Raw genomic sequence first — 18037 nt, 5'->3', positions numbered from 1 at the left:
AGATCTACGAGTCTGCTGTTAATGATTATACAGAGCTCTCTCTCGCTCTCTCTATATATATATATCTCTCTGAACCTCCCTTTCTCTCTATTTCTGCATCTCTTCTCTCCAGCCCCCCTGCTTCTGTCACACGCATGTTTCACACCTCAGTCCTTCTCAGCACAGAGGAAGTATAGATGGGTGTAGAGGAGAGGTGGGTGGGGGGGATAGACAGGCTACAAGTCACTAGACTTTAGAGAGAGTTACTGTTTGACACGCTGAGATGGAACGCACCTGTCGTCTACTCTGTGAGTTTAATATTATCTATATGCTTTAATAAATATATGGTTCAATATCTAGATATAGTTTAATATCGATACAGTTTCAAATGTATATGTTTAAATATCTGTATGGTTTAACATCTTTAGTTTAATATCTATATACCTTAATATCTATATTAATATCTATATGGTTTAATATCTATATAGTTTAAAATCTATTAGGTTTAATATCTATTAGGTTTAATATCTATATGGTTTAATATATATATATATATTTATATATATATATATATATATATATATATATATATTAATATCTATATATATATTTATGTATATATATATATATATATATATATATATATATATATATATATATATATGTATATATATATATATATATATATATATATATATATATATATATATATGTATATATATATATATATATATATATATATATATATATATATATATATATATATATATATATACACATTAATATCTATATAGTTTAATATCGATACAGTTTAAAATGTATCGATATTTTGGTTAAGTGTGATGAGGTTGGGTATGTTCGTTTTTGTATTGTCTAGGGGTTTTTGTGTAACTGAGTTTTTGTTAGTCTAGGTAATTGTATGTCTTTGGTGGCCTGAATTGTTCCCAATCAGAGGCAGCTGTTTATCGTTGTCTCTGATTTGGGACCATATTTATGTAGCCATTTCCCATAGGGTATTTGTGGGTTCTTGTCTATGTGTAGTTGCCTGTCAGCACTCGTTTATATAGCTTCACAGTTCGTTTTATTGTTTTTGTTAGTTTGTTCAGTGTTCATTTCTCTGATAAAAGACAATGTACACATACCATGCTGCTCATTGGTCTCCTCCTTACAACAATGGAATGGATTAATAACTATATGGTTTAATATCTATGGTTAAATATATATATATGGTTTAATATCTATATGGTTGAATATCTATATGGTTTAATATCTATATGGTTAAATATCTATATGGATTAATATCTATATGGTTTAATATCTATATAGTTTAATATCTATATAGTGTAATATCTATATTGTTTAATATCTATATGGTTTAATATATATATAGTTTAATATCTATATGGTTTAATATGTACAGTGTGGAGAACAAGTATTTGATACACTGCCGATTTTGCAGGTTTTCCAACTTACAAAGCATGTAGAGGTCTGTAATTTTTATCATAGATACACTTCAACTGTGAGAGATGGAATCTAAAACAAAAACCCAGAAAATCACATGTATGATTTTTAAGTAATTAATTATCATTGTATTGCATGACATAAGTATGTGATCACCTATCAACCAGTAAGAATTACGGCTCTCACAGACCTGTTAGTTTTTCTTTAAGAAGCCCTCCAGTTCTCCACTCATTACCTATATTAACTGCACCTGTTTGAACTCGTTACCTGTATTAAAGACACACTCAATCAAACAGACTCCAACCTCTCCACAATGGCCAAGACCAGAGAGCTGTGTAAGGACATCAGGGTAAAATTGTAGACCTGCACAAGGCTGGGATGGGCTACAAGACAATAGGCAAGCAGCTTGGTGAGAAGGCAACAACTGTTGGCGCAATTATAAGAAAATGGAAGAAGTTCAAGATGACGGTCAATCACCCTCGGTCTGGGGCTCCATGCAAGATCTCACCTCGTGGGGCATCAATGATCATGGGGAAGCTGAGGGATCAGCCCAGAACTACACGGCAGGACCTGGTCAATGACCTGAAGAGAGCTGGGACCACAGTCTCAAAGAAAACCGTTAGTAATACACTACGCCATCACGGATTAAAATCCTGCATCGCACGCAAGGTCCCTCTGCTCAAGCCAGCGCATGTCCAGGCCCGTCTGAAGTTTGCCTAGCCAGTCTCCAGACCTGAACTCAATAGAACATCTTTGGAGGGAGTTGAAAGTCCGTATTGCCCAGCGACAGCTCCGAAACCTGAATGATCTGGAGAAGGTCTGTATGGAGGAGTGGGCCAAAATCCCTGCGGCAGTGTGTGCAAACCTGGTCAAGAACTACAGGAAACGTATGATCTCTGTTATTGCAAATATTAAGTTCTGCTTTTCTGATGTATCAAATACTTATGTCATACAATAAAATGCAAATTAATAACTTAAAAATCATACAATGTGATTTTCTGGATTTTTGTTTTAGATTACGTCTCTCAGTTGAAGTGCACCTATGATAAAAGTTACAGACCTCTACATGCTTTTTAAGTAGGAAAACCTGCAAAATCAGCAGTGACAAAATACTTGTTCTCCCCACTGTATATGGTTTAATATCTGTATGGTTTAATATATATATCTATAGTTTAATATCTATATGGTTTAATATATATATATATATATATATATATATATATATACCTTAATATCTATATGGTTTTATATACAGTGAGACAAAAGTATTTAGTCAGCCACCAATTGTGCAAGTTCTCCCACTTAAAAAGATGAGAGAAGACTGTAATTTTCATCATAGCTACACTTTAACTATGACGGAAAATGAGATTTTTTTTTTCAGAAAATCACAATGTAGGATTTTTAATGAATTTATTTGCAAATTATGGTGGATAATAAGTATTTGGTCACCGACAAACAAGCAGGATTTCTGGCTCTCACAGACCTGTAACTTCATTACATTACATTTACATTTAAGTCATTTAGCAGACGCTCTTATCCAGAGCGACTTACAAATTGGTGAATTCACCTTCTGACATCCAGTGGAACAGCCACTTTAAAATAGTGCATCTAAATCATTAAGGGGGGGGGGGGGAGAAGGATTACTTATCCTATCCTAGGTATTCCTTGAAGAGGTGGGGTTTCAGGTGTCTCCGGAAGGTGGTGATTGACTCCGCTGTCCTGGCGTCGTGAGGGAGTTTGTTCCACCATTGGGGGGCCAGAGCAGCGAACAGTTTTGACTGGGCTGAGCGGGAACTGTACTTCCTCAATGGTAGGGAGGCGAGCAGGCCAGAGGTGGATGAACGCAGTGCCCTTGCTTGGGTGTAGGGCCTGATCAGAGCCTGGAGGTACTGCGGTGCCGTTCCCCTCACAGCTCCGTAGGCAAGCACCATGGTCTTGTAGCGGATGCGAGCTTCAACTGGAAGCCAGTGGAGAGAGCGGAGGAGCGGGGTGACGTGAGAGAACTTGGGAAGGTTGAACACCAGACGGGCTGCGGCGTTCTGGATGAGTTGTAGGGGTTTAATGGCACAGGCAGGGAGCCCAGCCAACAGCGAGTTGCAGTAATCCAGACGGGAGATGACAAGTGCCTGGATTAGGACCTGCGCCGCTTCCTGTGTGAGGCAGGGTCGTACTCTGCGGATGTTGTAGAGCATGAACCTACAGGAACGGGCCACCGCCATGATGTTGGTTGAGAACGACAGGGTGTTGTCCAGGATCACGCCAAGGTTCTTAGCGCTCTGGGAGGAGGACACAATGGAGTTGTCAACCGTGATGGCGAGATCATGGAACGGGCCGTCCTTCCCCGGGAGGAAGAGCAGCTCCGTCTTGCCGAGGTTCAGCTTGAGGTGGTGATCCGTCATCCACACTGATATGTCTGCCAGACATGCAGAGATGCGATTCGCCACCTGGTCATCAGAAGGGGGAAAGGAGAAGATTAATTGTGTGTCGTCTGCATAGCAATGATAGGAGAGACCATGTGAGGTTATGACAGAGCCAAGTGACTTGGTGTATAGCGAGAATAGGAGAGGGCCTAGAACAGAGCCCTGGGGGACACCAGTGGTGAGAGCGCGTGGCGAGGAGACAGATTCTCGCCACGCCACCTGGTAGGAGCGACCTGTCAGGTAGGACGCAATCCAAGCGTGGGCCGCGCCGGAGATGCCCAACTCGGAGAGGGTGGAGAGGAGGATCTGATGGTTCACAGTATCGAAGGCAGCCGATAGGTCTAGAAGGATGAGAGCAGAGGAGAGAGAGTTAGCTTTAGCAGTGCGGAGCGCCTCTGTGATACAGAGAAGAGCAGTCTCAGTTGAATGACTAGTCTTGAAACCTGACTGATTTGGATCAAGAAGGTCATTCTGAGAGAGATAGCGGGAGAGCTGGCCAAGGACGGCACGTTCAAGAGTTTTGGAGAGAAAAGAAAGAAGGGATACTGGTCTGTAGTTGTTGACATCGGAGGGATCGAGTGTAGGTTTTTTCAGAAGGGGTGCAACTCTCGCTCTCTTGAAGACGGAAGGGACGTAGCCAGCGGTCAGGGATGAGTTGATGAGCGAGGTGAGGTAAGGGAGAAGGTCTCCGGAAATGGTCTGGAGAAGAAAGGAGGGGATAGGGTCAAGCGGGCAGGTTGTTGGGCGGCCGGCCGTCACAAGAAGCGAGATTTCATCTGGAGAGAGAGGGGAGAAAGAGGTCAGAGCACAGGGTAGGGCAGTGTGAGCAGAACCAGCGGTGTCGTTTGACTTAGCAAACGAGGATCGGATGTCGTCGACCTTCTTTTCAAAATGGTTGACGAAGTCATCTGCAAAGAGGGAGGAGGGGGGAGGGGGAGGAGGATTCAGGAGGGAGGAGAAGGTGGCAAAGAGCTTCCTAGGGTTAGAGGCAGATGCTTGGAATTTAGAGTGGTAGAAAGTGGCTTTAGCAGCAGAGACAGAGGAGGAAAATGTAGAGAGGAGGGAGTGAAAGGATGCCAGGTCCGCAGGGAGGCGAGTTTTCCTCCATTTCCGCTCGGCTGCCCGGAGCTCTGTTCTGTGAGCTCGCAATGAGTCATCGAGCCACGGAGCGGGAGGGGAGGACCGAGCCGGCCTGGAGGATAGGGGACATAGAGAGTCAAAGGATGCAGAAAGGGAAGAGAGGAGGGTTGAGGAGGCAGAATCAGGAGAAAGGTTGGAGAAGGTATGAGCAGAGGGAAGAGATGATAGGATGGAAGAGGAGAGAGTAGCGGGGGAGAGAGAGCGAAGGTTGGGACGGCGCGATACCATCCGAGTAGGGGCAGTGTGGGAAGTGTTGGATGAGAGCGAGAGGGAAAAGGATACGAGGTAGTGGTCGGAGACTTGGAGGGGAGTTGCAATGAGGTTAGTGGAAGAACAGCATCTAGTAAAGATGAGGTCGAGCGTATTGCCTGCCTTGTGAGTAGGGGGGAAGGTGAGAGGGTGAGGTCAAAAGAGGAGAGGAGTGGAAAGAAGGAGGCAGAGAGGAATGAGTCAAAGGTAGACGTGGGGAGGTTAAAGTCGCCCAGGACTGTGAGAGGTGAGCCGTCCTCAGGAAAGGAGCTTATCAAGGCATCAAGCTCATTGATGAACTCTCCGAGGGAACCTGGAGGGCGATAAATGATAAGGATGTTAAGCTTGAAAGGGCTGGTAACTGTGACAGCATGGAATTCAAAGGAGGCGATAGATAGATGGGTAAGGGGAGAGAGAGAAATGACCACTTGGGAGAGATGAGGATCCCGGTGCCACCACCCCGCTGACCAGAAGCTCTCGGGTGTGCGAGAACACGTGGGCGGACGAAGAGAGAGCAGTAGGAGTAGCAGTGTTATCTGTGGTGATCCATGTTTCCGTCAGTGCCAGGAAGTCGAGGGACTGGAGGGAGGCATAGGCTGAGATGAACTCTGCCTTGTTGGCCGCAGATCGGCAGTTCCAGAGGCTACCGGAGACCAGGAACTCCACGTGGGTCGTGCGCGCTGGGACCACCAGATTAGGGTGGCCGCGGCCACGCGGTGTGGAGCGTTTGTATGGTCTGTGCAGAGAGGAGAGAACAGGGATAGATAGACACATAGTTGACAGGGTACAGAAGAGGCTACGCTAATGCAAAGGAGATTGGAATGACAAGTGGACTACACGTCTCGAATGTTCAGAAAGTTAAGCTTACGTAGCAAGAATCTTATTGACTAAAATGATTGAAATGATACAGTACTGCTGGAGTAGGCTAGCTGGTAGTGGCTGCGATGTTGACACTACACTAATCAAGTCGTTCCGTCGAGTGTAATAGTTTCTACAGTGCTGCTATTCGGGGGCTAGCTGGCTAGCTAGCAGGTTGATTGCATTACGTTACCTTAAAAGAACGACAATAGCTGGCTAGCTAACCTCGAAAATCGCTCTAGGCTACACAATTGTCTTAGATACAAAGACGGCTATGTAGCTAGCTAGCTACGATCAAACAAAACAAACCGTTGTACTGTAATAGTTACTACAGTGCTGCTATTCGGGGGCTAGCTGGCTAGCTACGTTAAAAGAACGACAATAGCTGGCCAGCTAACCTAGAAAATCGCTCTAGGCTACACAATTGTCTTAGATACAAAGACGGCTATGTAGCTAGCTAGCTACGATTAAACAAAACAAACCGTTGTACTGTAATAGTTACTACAGTGCTGCTATTCGGGGGCTAGCTGGCTAGCTACGTTAAAAGAACGACAATAGCTGGCCAGCTAACCTAGAAAATCGCTCTAGACTACACAATTGTCTTAGATACAAAGACGGCTATGTAGCTGGCTAGCTACGATCAAACAAGTCAAACCGTTGTACTGTAATGAAGTGAAATGAAAATGTGATACTACCTGTGGAGCGACGCGGAATGTTGACCGGGTAGTTGGAGTTCAATTCGGTAGAGGTTGGCTAGCTGTTGGCTAGCTAGCTAGCAGCATCTCCTACGTTAAGGACGACAAATAGCTGGCTAGCTAACCTCGGTAAATTAAGATAATCACTCTAAGTCTACACACTCTAAACTGCACAATTATCTTGGATACGAAGACAGCGAAGACAACTATGTAGCTAGCTGACACTACGCTAATCGAGTCGTTCAGTTGAGTGTAATAGTTTCTACAGTGCTGGTGGACAGTGGATGTTAGCTAGCCGCTTAGCTAGCTGCTGGGCAGATACGTTAGGACGACGAAATACGATAATTATGCAATTATCTTTGATACAAAGACGGCTATGTAGCTAGCTAAGAAGAAATTGCTAAGATTAGACAAATCAAACCGTTGTACTATAACGAAATGTAATGAAAAGTTATACTACCTGCGGACCGAAGTGTAGATGCGACCGCTCGCTCCAACCGGAACCGGATAACACTTCTTCTTTTAAGAGGCTCCTCTATCCTCCACTCATTAACTGTATTAATGGCACCTGTTTGAACTTGTTATCAGTATAAAAGACACCTATCCACAAACTCAAACAGTCACACTCCACTATGGCCAAGACCAAAGAGCTGTCAAAGGACACCAGAAACAAAATTGTAGACCTGCACCAGGCTGGGAAGACTGAATCTGCAATAGGTAAGCAGCTTGGTTTGAAGAAATCAACTGTGGGAGCAATTATTAGGAAATGGAAGACATACAAGACCACTGATAATCTCCCTCGATCTGGGGCTCCACACAAGATCTCACCCCGTGGGGTCAAAATGATCACAAGAACGGTGAGCAAAAATCCCTGAACCACACGGGGGGACCTAGTGAAAAACCTGCAGAGAGCTGGGACCAAAGTAGCAAAGCCTACCATCAGTAACACACTACGCCGCCAGGGACTCAAATCCTGCAGTGCCAGACATGTCCCCCTGCTTAAGCCAGTACATGTCCAGGCCTGTCTGAAGTTTGCTAGAGAACATTTGGATGATCCAGAAGAAGATTGGGAGAATGTCATATGTTCAGATGAAACTAAAATATAAAGTTTTGTTAACTCAACTCGTCATGTTTGGAGGACAAAGAATGCTGAGTTGCATCCAAAGAATCTGCATGGAGGAATTATTAATTAATTAATATATTCCACCATAATTTGCAAATAAATTCATTAAAAATCCTACAATGTGATTTTCTGGATTTGTTTTGTCTGTCACAGTTGAAGTGTACCTATGATGTCCCTATGATGAAAATTACAGGCCTCTTTCATCTTTTTAAGTGGGAGAACTTGCACAATTGGTGGCTGACTAAATACTTTTTTGCCCCACTGTATGTATATTCATATATCTAATTGTTTTAGATTAAGCTATTTCATTTTTCATTTTGTCTTTTAAAAATATTTTCTTATATTTTCATCTTAAAAAATATTTGATAAAATAAAATATTTAATTTTTCCTGTAATACTCCTACATTTAACAACACAGAAATGGCAAAAAAGACAGTCAAAAAATACATCATGCGGAATAAGGTTTTGGAGAGTCTGTTCTATATTTAGGGGATAAGAAAGCTCAGGAAATATATATTTTAGTTTTTTGGACACATATTTAACCCCTTATTTTTGTTGGCACAAAACTACCTCCATACTACCATTCATTTGTATGGGTTAGCCGAGTGCCGTCACACTTGTGGGGTTGGTAGAGAGCACCATCGTGTTTCTGTCTCCCCTCTCCATAGCAGGGTCGTATTAGTTTGTAACTGAGAGTCTCCTCTTTCCATAGTGGGGTCATATTAGTTTGTAGCTGAGAGTCTCCTCTTTCCATACATTTACATTTAAGTCATTTAGCAGACGCTCTTATCCAGAGCGACTTACAAATTGGTGAATTCACCTTCTGACATCCAGTGGAACAGCCACTTTACAATAGTGCATCTAAATCATTAAGGGGGGGGGGGGGGTGGTGAGAAGGATTACTTATCCTATCCTAGGTATTCCTTGAAGAGGTGGGGTTTCAGGTGTCTCCGGAAGGTGGGGTCATATTAGTTTGTAGCTGAGAGTCTCCTCTTTCCATAGTGGGGTCATATTAGTTTGTAGCTGAGAGTCTCCTCTTTCCATAGTGGGGTCATATTAGATTGTAGCTGAGAGTCTCCTCTTTCCATGGTGGGGTCATATTAGTTTGTAGCTGAGTCTCCCCTTTCCATAGTGGGGTCATATTAGTTTGTAGCTGAGAGTCTCCCCTTTCCATAGTGGGGTCATATTAGTTTGTATCTGAGAGTCTCCTCTTTCCATAGTGGGGTCATATTAGTTTGTAGCTGAGTCTCCCCCTTCCATCGTGGGGTCATATTAGTTTGTATCTGAGTCTCCTCTTTCCATAGTGGGGTCATATTAGATTGTAGCTGAGAGTCTCCCCTTTCCATAATGGGGTCATATTAGTTTGTAGCTGAGTCTCCTCTTTCCATAGTGGGGTCATATTAGTTTGTATCTGAGTCTCCTCTTTCCATAATGGGGTCATATTAGTTTGTATCTGAGTCTCCTCTTTCCATAATGGGGTCATATTAGTTTGTATCTGAGTCTCCTCTTTCCATAATGGGGTCATATTAGTTTGTAGCTGAGAGTCTCCTCTTTCCATAGTGGGGTCATATTAGTTTGTATCTGAGTCTCCTCTTTCCATAGTGGGGTCATGTTAGTTTGTATCTGAGTCTCCTCTTTCCATAGTGGGGTCATGTTAGTTTGTAGCTGAGTCTCCTCTTTCCATAGTGGGGTCATATTAGTTTGTAGCTGAGAGTCTCCTCTTTCCATAGTGGGGTCATATTAGTTTGTATCTGAGAGTCTCCTCTTTCCATAGTGGGGTCATATTAGTTTGTAGCTGAGAGTCTCCACTTTCCATAGTGGGGTCATGTTAGTTTGTAGCCCAAACGGTTCGGACAGAAGTTGGCACATCAGCTGTACTGACTTCAGATGAGTCTCTGAGACTCGTGGGGTCGTAGTCTCCCCTTTCCGTAGATCAAAACACACTTTCCACCGCAAATGCAGAAGGCCGACAAAGACAGATGCTGTGGATTGAGATGTAGTGAAAGTTCTCTCTGTGTGTTTCAGTGTTAATATCATGTACCATAGTGATAGTTATCTCTGTGTGTTTCAGTGTTTCCATCATGTACCATAGTGATAGTTCTCTCTGTGTGTTTCAGTGTTTCCATCATGTACCATATGTCAGGACCCGGTTACGAACCTGGGTCTCCGGAGTGAGAAACAGTCACTTAACCAACTGAGCCACGAATAGTCAGCAGAACACAGAAGATGAGGCAGACACAGCAGTACTTAAGACGGTGTATTTAATGAAGTAAAAAGGAGAAGTCCTTCAATACAAAAAATGGCAAATCCAAAAGGTGGTAGGAATAGCACAAAAAAGCCTCAAGAGATACTCGAAAACAAAAACAGAATTCCACAAGAGCATCCACCGGAATCGACAAGAATACACAGAACACTAGGGCTGGGTGCTAACATACAAACACAGAGCACAGAACTGAGGGAAACTAAGGGTTTAAATACAATCAGGGGAAACGAGGCACAGGTGCAAATAATAATGGGGAACAAGGGAAAAAACATAAGGTCAAAAAGCACAATGGGGGCATCTAGTGACCAAAACCCGGAACAACCCTGGCCAAATCCTGACACCATAGTGATAGTTCTCTCTGTGTGTTTCAGTGTTAATATCATGTACCATAGTGATAGTTCTCTCTGTGTGTTTCAGTGCTGTTGAGTACACTGGTATACTGTAGCCTCGGACAAGGTGGGGGTGAGTACATTTCTCTATATTCATCACCTGTTCTATAATAGTAACATTTCTCTTTATTTCTAAATTAAGTATTTATAGCTAAAACATTGAGGAAAATGTACTTAATATGACTGTGATAATTCATTGCAAGTCGCTCTGGATGACTGAAATGTCAAATGTAAATATAAATATGTGTCTGTGTTGTTTCCGTGGTTTGTGGTTTGGTTTTCTGCATTGGCTTTGTTGAACAAACCCAATTTATCTCTCTGTTTTGGCTGCATGAGTGTTTTTGTTTCCTTTGCTCGTGGTTTTCTGTGACCCTGCAGTCTCTGACAGTCTCTATCTCTGTACCCCACTACTGGCAGACCTGATGGTTTTCTGTGACCCTGCAGTCTCTATCTCTGTACCCCACTACTGGCAGACCTGATGGTTTTCTGTGACCCTGCAGTCTCTGACAGTCTCTATCTCTGTACCCCACTACTGGCAGACCTGATGGTTTTCTGTGACCCTGCAGTCTCTATCTCTGTACCCCACTACTGGCAGACCTGATGGTTTTCTGTGACCCTGCAGTCTCTATCTCTGTACCCCACTACTGGCAGACCTGATGGTTTTCTGTGACCCTGCAGTCTCTATCTCTGTACCCCACTACTGGCAGACCTGATGGTTTTCTGTGACCCTGCAGTCTCTATCTCTGTACCCCACTACTGGCAGACCTGATGGTTTTCTGTGACCCTGCAGTCTCTAGCTCTGTACCCCACTACTGGCAGACCTGATGGTTTTCTGTGACCCTGCAGTCTCTGACAGTCTCTATCTCTGTACCCCACTACTGGCAGACCTGATGGTTTTCTGTGACCCTGCAGTCTCTATCTCTGTACCCCACTACTGGCAGACCTGATGGTTTTCTGTGACCATGCAGTCTCTAGCTCTGTAACCCTCCCCTAAATTGCACCCTGTTCATAGGCCAAAAGTAGTGAACTACATTGGGAATAGGGGGACATTTAGGATGGAGAACGTAACATCTGTTGTGAACTCATTTCAATGAAGGGAATAATACTGTGTTCATCACGATGCTCTATTTACACCCAGTGGCATCATCACTTTGTCCGCGAAGGGGTTAAACCACCGAAGAGCGGCTCTACACCATTAGAGCGAGACCAGCTGCGCTTGGCCCGCGACTGGAAAATGCTAGCTGACATTGGCCGGCAACTTGTGTTTCCTCCGGAGATCGCAACCACCACCCTAAGACCTGACATGGTGCTCTGGTCCTGTTCACTCAATAAGGTCTTCATCATTGAGCTCACAGTACCCTGGGAAAACTCAGTAGATGAGGCTTATGAGCGAAAACATCTGCGCTATGCTGATCTAGCTGCCGAAGCACGGCATCATGGCTGGAACACAGAAGTCCGACCAGTGGAGGTGGGCTGCAGAGGTTTTGTGGCAACATCTACAACCAGACTGCTTAGAGACCTGGGAATTAAGGGCCAGAGCCAGCGTTCGGCAATCAAAGCTGTATCAGAGGCGGCAGAAGGCAGCAGTCAGTGGCTCTGGATGAAGAGGAAAGACCCCAGCTGGGCCCCGAAGTGAGAGGGCCAGGAGGTATGCGGTCAACAATGCTTGACTCAGGGAGGAGGACGCCCCTGCCATGCGTAGTCCCATGGGATGTTGGCTATCAACAACAAGGCAACTCCTATGACTAATTGGGAATGGGACGCAAGCGTAGGATTGATCACCCTGTCGCTGGCCGCCTTTGGGGAGGGTGTATAGTGTGAAAGGCCGAAACACCCTAGGAACCAAAGGTACACTACTGACGATGCGCTCCCCAAATTTCACCACGCTCACTGTTCATTAACTCATGGAAGTGCTTGCACAAAGGATAGTAACATCTCATCCTGTGTTCTGGGAATCTGTATTCATCAGTTATATTACTGTATTCATCAGTTATATTACTGTTTTCATCAGTTATATTACTGTATGCATCAGTTATATTACCGTATTCATCACGATACTCTATTTTCACTCAGTGGTATCAGTTATATTACTGTATTCATCAGTTATATTACTGTATTCATCACTACTGTTCTATTTTCACCCAGTGGTATCATCCGTTATATTACTGTATCCATCAGTTATATTACTGTATTCATCAGTTATATTACTGTATTCATTAGTTATATAACTGTATTCATTAGTTATAATACTGTATTCATCAGTTATATTACTGTATTCATCAGTTATATTACTGTATTCATCACTACTGTTCTATTTTCACCCAGTGGTATCATCAGTTATATTACTGTATTCATCAGTTATATTACTGTATTCATCAGTTATATTACTGTATTCATCAGTTATATTACTGTATTCATCATTACTGTTCTATTTTCACCCAGTGGTATCATCAGTTATATTACTGTATTCATCAGTTATATTACTGTATTCATCACTACTGTTCTATTTTCACCCAGTGGTATCATCAGTTATATAACTGTTTCCATCAATTATATTCCTGTATTCATCAGTTATATTACTGTATTCCTCACTACTGCTATGTTTTCACACAGTGGTAGCAGTTATAATTCTGTATTCATCAGTTATATTACTGTATTCATCAGTTATATTACTGTATGCATCAGTTCTAATACTGTATTCATCAGTTATTTTACTGTATTCATCAGTTATATTGCTGTATTCATCAGTTATGTTACTGTATTCGTCACTACTGCTATTTTTTCACCCAGTGTCAGCAGTTATATTACTGTATTCATAAGTTATATTACTGTTTTCATCAGTTATATTACTGTATTCATCAGTTATATTACTTTATTCATCACTACTGCTCTATATTCACCAAGTGGTATCAGTTATATTACTGTATTCATCACTACTGTTCTATTTTCACCCAGTGGTATCATCAGTTATATTACTGTATCCATCAGTTATATTACTGTATTCATCAGTTATATTACTGTATGCATCACTTCTGCTCTATTTTAACCCAGTGGCATCATCAGTTATATTACTGTATTCATCAGTTATATTACTGTATTCATCAGTTATATTACTGTATTCAATAGTTATATTAATGCATTCATCACTTCTGCTCTATTTTAACCCAGTGGCATCATCAGTTATATTACTGTATTCATCAGTTATATTACTGTATTCATCAGTTATATTACTGTATTTATCAGTTATATAACTGTATTAATCACAACTGTTCTATTTTTATCCAGTGGCATAATCAGTTATATTACTGTATTCATCAGTTATATTACTGTTTTCATCAGTTATATTACTTTATTCATCACTACTGCTCTATATTCACCCAGTGCTATCAGTTAAATTACTGTATTCATCACTACTGTTCTATTTTCACCCAGTGGCTTCATCAGTTATATTACTGTATTCATCAGTTATATTACTGTATCCATCAGTTATATTACTGTTTTCATCAGTTATATTACTGTTTTCATCAGTTATATTACTGTATTCATCAGTTATATTACTGTATGCATCAGTTGTAATACTGTATCCATCAATTATATTACTGTATTCATCAGTTATATTACTGTATGCATCAGTTGTAATACAGTATTCATCAATTATATTACTGTATTCATCAGTTATATTACTGTATGCCTCACTTCTGCTCTATTTTAACCCAGTGGCATCATCAGTTATATTACTGTATTCATCAGTTATATTACTGTATTCAATAGTTATATTACTGTATTCATCACTTCTGCTCTATTTTAACCCAGTGGCATCATCAGTTATATTACTGTATTCATCAGTTATATTACTGTATTCATCAGTTATATTACTTTATGCATCAGTTATATTACTGTATTCATCACTTCTGCTCTATTTTCACCCAGTGGCATCATTAGTTATATTACTGTATTCATCAGTTATATTACCGTATTCATCAGTTATATTACTGTATCCATCAGTTATATTACTGTTTTCATCAGTTATATTACTGTTTTCATCAGTTATATTACAGTATTCATCAGTTATATTACTGTATGCATCAGTTGTAATACTGTATCCATCAATTATATTACTGTATTCATCAGTTATATTACTGTATTCATCACTTCTGCTCTATTTTAACCCAGTGGCATCATCAGTTATATTACTGTATTCATCAGTTATATTACTGTTTTCATCACTTCTGCTCTATTTTAACCCAGTGGCATCATCAGTTATATTACTGTATTCATCAGTTATATTACTGTATTCATCAGTTATATTAATGTATTCATCACTTCTGCTCTATTTTAACCCAGTGGCATCATCAGTTATATTACTGTATTCATCAGGTATATTACTGTATTCAATAGTTATATTACTGTATTCATCACTTCTGCTCTATTTTAACCCAGTGGCATCATCAGTTATATTACTGTATTCATCAGTTATGTTACTGTATTCATCAGTTATGTTACTGTATTCATCAGTTATGTTACTGTATTCATCAGTTATATAACTGTATTCATCACTACTGTTCTATTTGCACCAAGTGCCATTGTCAGTTATATTACTATATTCATCAGTTCTATTACTGTATTCATCAGTTATATTACTGTTTTCATCAGTTATATTACTGTATTCATCACTACTGTTCTATTTTTACCCAGTGGCATCATCAGTTATATTACTGTTTTCATCAGTTATATTACTTTATTCATCACTACTGCTCTATATTCGCCCAGTGGTATCAGTTATATTACTGTATTCATCAGTTATATTACTGTATTCATCAGTTATATTACTGTATTCATCAGTTATATTACTCTTTTCATCAGTTATATTATTGTATTCATACGTTATATTACTGTTTTCATCAGTTATATTACTGTTTTCATCAGTTATATTACTTTATTCATCAGTTATATTACTGTATTCATCAGTTATATTACTGTTTTCATCAGTTATATTACTGTATTCATCCGTTATATTACTGTATTCATCAGTTATATTACTGTATTCATCAGTTATATTACTGTCTTCATCAGTTATATTACTGTTTTCATCAGTTATATAACTGTTTTCATCAGTTATACTTCTGTATTCATACTTTATATTACTGTATTCATCAGTTATATTGCTGTATTAATCAGTTATATTACTGTATTCATCAGTTATATTACTGTTTTCATCAGTTATATTACTTTATTCATCACTACTGCTCTATATTCACCCATTGCTATCAGTTAAATTACTGTATTCATCACTACTGTTCTATTTTCACCCAGTGGCATCATCAGTTATATTACTGTATTCATCAGTTATATTACTGTATCCATCAGTTATATTACTGTTTTCATCAGTTATATTACTGTATTCATCAGTTATATTACTGTATTCATCAGTTATATTACTTTATGCATCAGTTATATTACTGTATTCATCACTTCTGCTCTATTTTCACCCAGTGGCATCATTAGTTATATTACTGTTTTCATCAGTTATATAACTGTATTCATCAGTTATATTACTTTATTCATTAATACTGCTCTATATTAACCCAGTGGCATCATCAGTTATATTACTGTATTCATCAGTTATATTACTGTAAGCAATAGTTATATTACTGTGGTCATTTTACATTTACATTTAAGTCATTTAGCAGACGCTCTTATCCAGAGCGACTTACAAATCAGTTATATTACTGTATTCATCACTTCTGCTCTATTTTAACCCAGTGGCATCATCAGTAATATTACTGTATTCATCAGTTATATTACTGTATTCATCAGTTATATTACTGTATTCATCACTTCTGCTCTATTTTAACCCAGTGGCATCATCAGTTATATTACTGTATTCATCAGGTATATTACTGTATTCAATGGTTATATTACTGTATTCATCACTTCTGCTCTATTTTAACCCAGTGGCATCATCAGTTATATTACTGTATTCATCAGTTCTATTACTGTATTCATCAGTTATATTACTGTTTTCATCAGTTATATTACTTTATTCATCACTACTGCTCTATATTCACCCAGTGGTATCAGTTATATTACTGTATTCATCAGTTATATTACTGTATTCATCAGTTATATGACTGTTTTCATCAGTTATATTACTGTATTCATATGTTATATTACTGTTTTCATCACTTCTATTACTGTATTCATCAGTTATATTCCTGTATTCATCAGTTATATTACTGTATTCATCAGTTATATTACTGTATTCATCAGTTATATTACTGTTTTCATCAGTTATATTACTGTTTTCATCAGTTATACTTCTGTATTCATATGTTATATTACTGTATTCATCAGTTATATTACTGTATTCATCAGTTATATTACTGTTTTCATCAGTTATACTTCTGTATTCATATGTTATATTACTGTTTTCATCGGTTATATTACTGTGTTCATCAGTTATATTACTGTATTCATCACTTCTGCTCTATTTTAACCCAGTGGCATCATCAGTTATATTACTGTATTCAATAGTTATATTACTGTATTCATCACTTCTGCTCTAAATTAACCCAGTGGCATCATCAGTTATATTACTGTATTCATCAGTTATATTACTGTTTTCATCAGTTATACTTCTGTATTCATATGTTATATTACTGTTTTCATCGGTTATATTACTGTATTCATCAGTTATATAACGTTATTCATCACTACTGTTCTATTTGCACCCAGTGCCATTGTCAGTTATATTACTGTATTCATCAGTTCTATTACTGTTTTCATCAGTTATATTACTGTATTCATCTCTTCTGCTCTAAATTAACCCAGTGGCATAATCAGTTATATTACTGTATTCATCAGTTATATTACTGTTTTCATCAGTTATATTACTTTATTCATCACTACTGCTCTATATTCACCCAGTGGTATCATCAGTTATATTACTGTATTCATCAGTTATATTACTGTATTCATCAGTTCTATTACTGTATTCATCACTACTGCTCTATTTTAACCCAGTGGCATCATCAGTTATATTACTGTATTCATCAGTTATATTACTGTATTCAATAGTTATATTACTGTATTCATCACTTCTGCTCTATTTTAACCCAGTGGCATCATCAGTTATATTACTGTTTTCATCAGTTATATTACTGTTTTCATCAGTTATACTTCTGTATTCATATGTTATATTACTGTATTCATCAGTTATATTACTGTATTCATCAGTTATATTACTGTTTTCATCAGTTATACTTCTGTATTCATATGTTATATTACTGTTTTCATCGGTTATATTACTGTGTTCATCAGTTATATTACTGTATTCATCACTTCTGCTCTATTTTAACCCAGTGGCATCATCAGTTATATTACTGTATTCAATAGTTATATTACTGTATTCATCACTTCTGCTCTAAATTAACCCAGTGGCATCATCAGTTATATTACTG

General features: G+C 39.3%; 1 protein-coding gene across 1 annotated transcript in view; it reads left to right on the top strand.

The window, feature by feature from the left end:
• Positions 1-211: 211 nt before the first annotated feature.
• LOC135509864 (Fc receptor-like protein 2) overlaps positions 212-18037 on the top strand; it is an 83107-nt gene continuing 65281 nt past the window's right edge. The window contains exons 1-2 of the mRNA XM_064930700.1: positions 212-287; positions 10606-10650. Coding sequence (XP_064786772.1) covers positions 263-287; positions 10606-10650 — 70 coding nt within the window. The 5' untranslated portion in view covers positions 212-262. The remainder of the gene's footprint in view (positions 288-10605; positions 10651-18037) is intronic.

The sequence above is a fragment of the Oncorhynchus masou genome, chromosome 23, assembly GCF_036934945.1.
Source record: "Oncorhynchus masou masou isolate Uvic2021 chromosome 23, UVic_Omas_1.1, whole genome shotgun sequence".
Classification (NCBI taxonomy): domain Eukaryota; kingdom Metazoa; phylum Chordata; class Actinopteri; order Salmoniformes; family Salmonidae; genus Oncorhynchus; species Oncorhynchus masou.
Note: the sequence above shows the minus strand (reverse complement) of the source record. Positions and strands in the feature narration are given on the sequence as shown.